Source organism: Humulus lupulus, chromosome 2, assembly GCF_963169125.1.
Source record: "Humulus lupulus chromosome 2, drHumLupu1.1, whole genome shotgun sequence".
Classification (NCBI taxonomy): domain Eukaryota; kingdom Viridiplantae; phylum Streptophyta; class Magnoliopsida; order Rosales; family Cannabaceae; genus Humulus; species Humulus lupulus.
Window position 1 is genome coordinate 237,930,367 of NC_084794.1, and position 3,388 is coordinate 237,933,754.

Genomic DNA, 3,388 nt, shown 5'->3' on the forward strand with positions numbered 1-3,388 from the left:
CCTACATATAGGTTGAAATCTTATATCTTGAAAAAGAATAGGAATCGATTTTTGTTAACCTGCTATTAGAACAGGAAGAAAGAAATTTAGATCTGATTAATAAAATTAATAGAATGAAAATTTGATGAAGTTAACATCCTAGGTTTTTAATTATTGAATCAATCTTTATTCTTGCAAAGTTTATTTTAATTTTAAGTCTTAGTTTAAAAATCACTCTATTTTCAACAGCCAAATAGAAATTTAAAAGCATTTATTGGTAATTGGTTGATAGTCCTTGTGGAACGATACTTTATTTACTATCAATATTACTTGAATCGATTATGTATACTTGCGTATCATACTTTCACAATCATGTTTTTGGCGCTGTTTCCGGGGACTTAATATCCAAATTAATTGTTTTTTGTTCCAATTTGGTTTTTATATTTTACACTCATTCGGATCAAGGCTGTATTTTGTTTAAGGAATTTTTTGTATATGTGAGGAGGTAGACAAAAGGAACTCATACTGATAGGTCTTGAAATTGAGAGAACATGCAGACAAAACTGAAAGATAAAGAAAAGGCTGGATTTTGCCATGGCTGAAAATGCTAATAACGGTGTGAACAACAATGCAAATCTAGGTAATGCAGCTGAAGCCGATCTTCCATTGAGAAACTATGTACTCCCTACTGTTACAGGGATGCATTCAAGTATTCGTCCTCCTACTGTAGTGGCGAATAATTTTGAGATAAAACCCTCGATCATTCAGATGGTACAGAATTGTGTACAATTTGGGGGATTACCAAACGAGGATCCAAATCTCCATATTACCAACTTTTTAGAGCTGTGTGCTACATTCAAAATAAGCGGGGTGAGTAATGATGCTGTCAGATTAAGATTATTCCCATTTTCTTTAAGAGACATAGCTAAGAGTTGGTTGAATTCATTACAAGCCAACTCTATAGTTACTTGGGAAGACTTGGCTCGTAAATTCCTTGGTAAATATTTTCCTCCTACGAAGTCAGCCCGATATAGAGGAGAGATCAATAACTTCCATTAGCTAGACAAGGAGTCTTTATATGATGTGTGGGAACATTTTAAAGAGTTGAAAAGGAAGTGCCCACATCATGGAGTAGAGAAGTGACTGCTGGTGCATACATTTTACAATGGTTTGGGAGGAAATACAAGGAAAATAATTGATGCAGCATTGGGATGAGCATTTATGAGAAAAAACGCTAATGAAGCTTATGAACTACTCCATGAATAACTACAATTGGCCTACTGAGCATGAGAATAAGAAGGTGGTAAGAGTCTTAGAGGACGATCCTATTGCTTTATTGATTGCACAAGTGGCATCCCTCACCAAGCAATTGCAGCAGAATAACCTCGCTGCACAAGCAATGCAAGTACAAAATGTCATGAGTTGTGAGATTTATGGGGGACCACATTCTTATGAACAATGCCCGAGCATAACTATTTGCTCAACAGACGTAAATAGTATGCCTTTGGAACAGGCACATGTTATTGGTAACTTTTCAAGACCTACACCCAACACCTACTCAAATTTATATACTCCTGCGTGGAAAAATCACTCTAACCAGTCTTGGAAAAATAACCAAGGTTTACAACCACAGTATCCACCTCAACAATCACCTCATCAACCGACTCATGGACTACATTCTAGGCCTTATTATGCTCCAAACCCACGCCCATCTCATCCACCACCACATCCTCCAATGAACTCACCAACAACTCAACCAGACCAATTAAATCAATTCTTGACAGAGACAAGGCCTTCAATCATGAATTTGGAGACACAAATGGGTCAATTGGCTAAACTACTTTCAAGTAAACAGCAAGGGAATTTTCCTAGTTCCACAGAGGTAAATCCAAAAGAGCAATGTCAAGCCGTCACTTTGAGGAGTGGGACTAAGTATGATGGACTTGTAGTTGATGACAAGGGAAAAAAGACAGAGGATGAACATGTTACTAGTCCAGCACAAGAGGAGGTTACTGAAGACCTTCCAAAGACAGAGAAGCCAAAATACACCGAGCCTACACCAAAGATTACTTATCCTCAACGGTTTCGAAAGGCCATTATTGACAAACAATTCTCCATATTTCTTGAGGTATTTAAGAAACTTCACATTAACATTCCTTTTGCAGAGGCTCTAGAACAAATACCTAGTTATGTGAAGTTTATGAAAGAGATATTGTCTAATAAGAGCAAAATGGAGGATTATGAAACCGTGGCATTAACTGAAGAGTGTAGTGCAATTATTCAAATGAAATTTCCTCAAAAATTAAGAGATATGGGTCATTTCACTATAATATGCACCATTGGGAACTTTCATTGTGAGAGGGCTTTCTATGATTTGGGTGCAAGCATTAATTTAATGCCGCTGTATATATTTAAAAGACTTGGTTTGGGGGAAGCTAGACCCACCACTGTCACTCTTCAACTGGTTGATTGTTCATTAACACACCCCCGAGGTATTATAAAGGACGTTCTAGTAAAGGTAGATAAGTTCATTTTCCTAGCAGATTTCATTGTATTAGATATGCAAGAAGATGAGGACGTGCCTATTATATTGGGACGACCATTGTTAGCCATGGGGCAAGCATTGATAGATGTCCAGAAGGGTGAGTTAAGGCTTAGAGTACAAGGTGATGAGGTCATTTTTAATTTTTTTAAAGCCTTGAAATATCCTTCAGCTAGTGACAGTTGTTTTAGTGTTAGTGTATTGGAAGAACAAGAAAAATGGATTAAGTCTATTAAGGATCTACTTGAGTTGAGTTTGGTTGCAAGTCCTGAAGAGTGTGCTAGTACTGAAGCCAGTGAATATGTTAAGTGGTTGAACTCATCAGGGAAAATTTATAAAAAGAAATATGAGGAATTAGGGCAAGTGCCTAAGAGACCTCTCCAATCTATAGAGAAGCCACCATTTCTTGAGTTAAAGACTTTACCAAATCATCTTAAATATGCTTATTTGGGTATGAATGATACTCTCTCGGTTATTATTTCAGCTTCATTGTTTCTTATTGAATAAGAGAAGCTACTTAGGGTGTTGAGGGCTCACAAGCTAGCAATTGGGTGGACTCTGGCAGACATCAAGGGTATAAGCCCTTCAACAGTGATGCATCATATATTAATGGAGGATGATAGTAACCCTAGTATCGATGCTCAAAGGAGGCTCAATCAGTCAATGAAAGAGGTGTTAAGGAAGTAAATTCTTAAATGATTGGATGTAGGGGTAATTTACCCAATGTCTGACAATGCATGGGTTAGTCTTATTCAGGTAATTCTGAAGAAGGGTGGCATGACGGTGGTTAAGAACGATAATAATGAACTGATTCCAACTCGTACGATGACGAGGTGGAGAATCTATATTGACTATCGTAAACTAAAT

The 3,388-nt window shown here is 37.1% G+C and overlaps 1 protein-coding gene across 1 annotated transcript; it reads left to right on the forward strand.

Moving 5' to 3' along the window:
- Window positions 1-573: 573 nt before the first annotated feature.
- Window positions 574-3,028, forward strand: LOC133815282 (uncharacterized). The gene is made up of 4 exons (XM_062248138.1): window positions 574-849; window positions 1,223-1,384; window positions 1,493-2,107; window positions 2,483-3,028. The coding sequence occupies exons 1-4, from the start codon at window positions 574-576 to the stop codon at window positions 3,026-3,028; spliced, it is 1,599 nt and encodes a 532-aa protein (XP_062104122.1).
- Window positions 3,029-3,388: the final 360 nt, after the last annotated feature.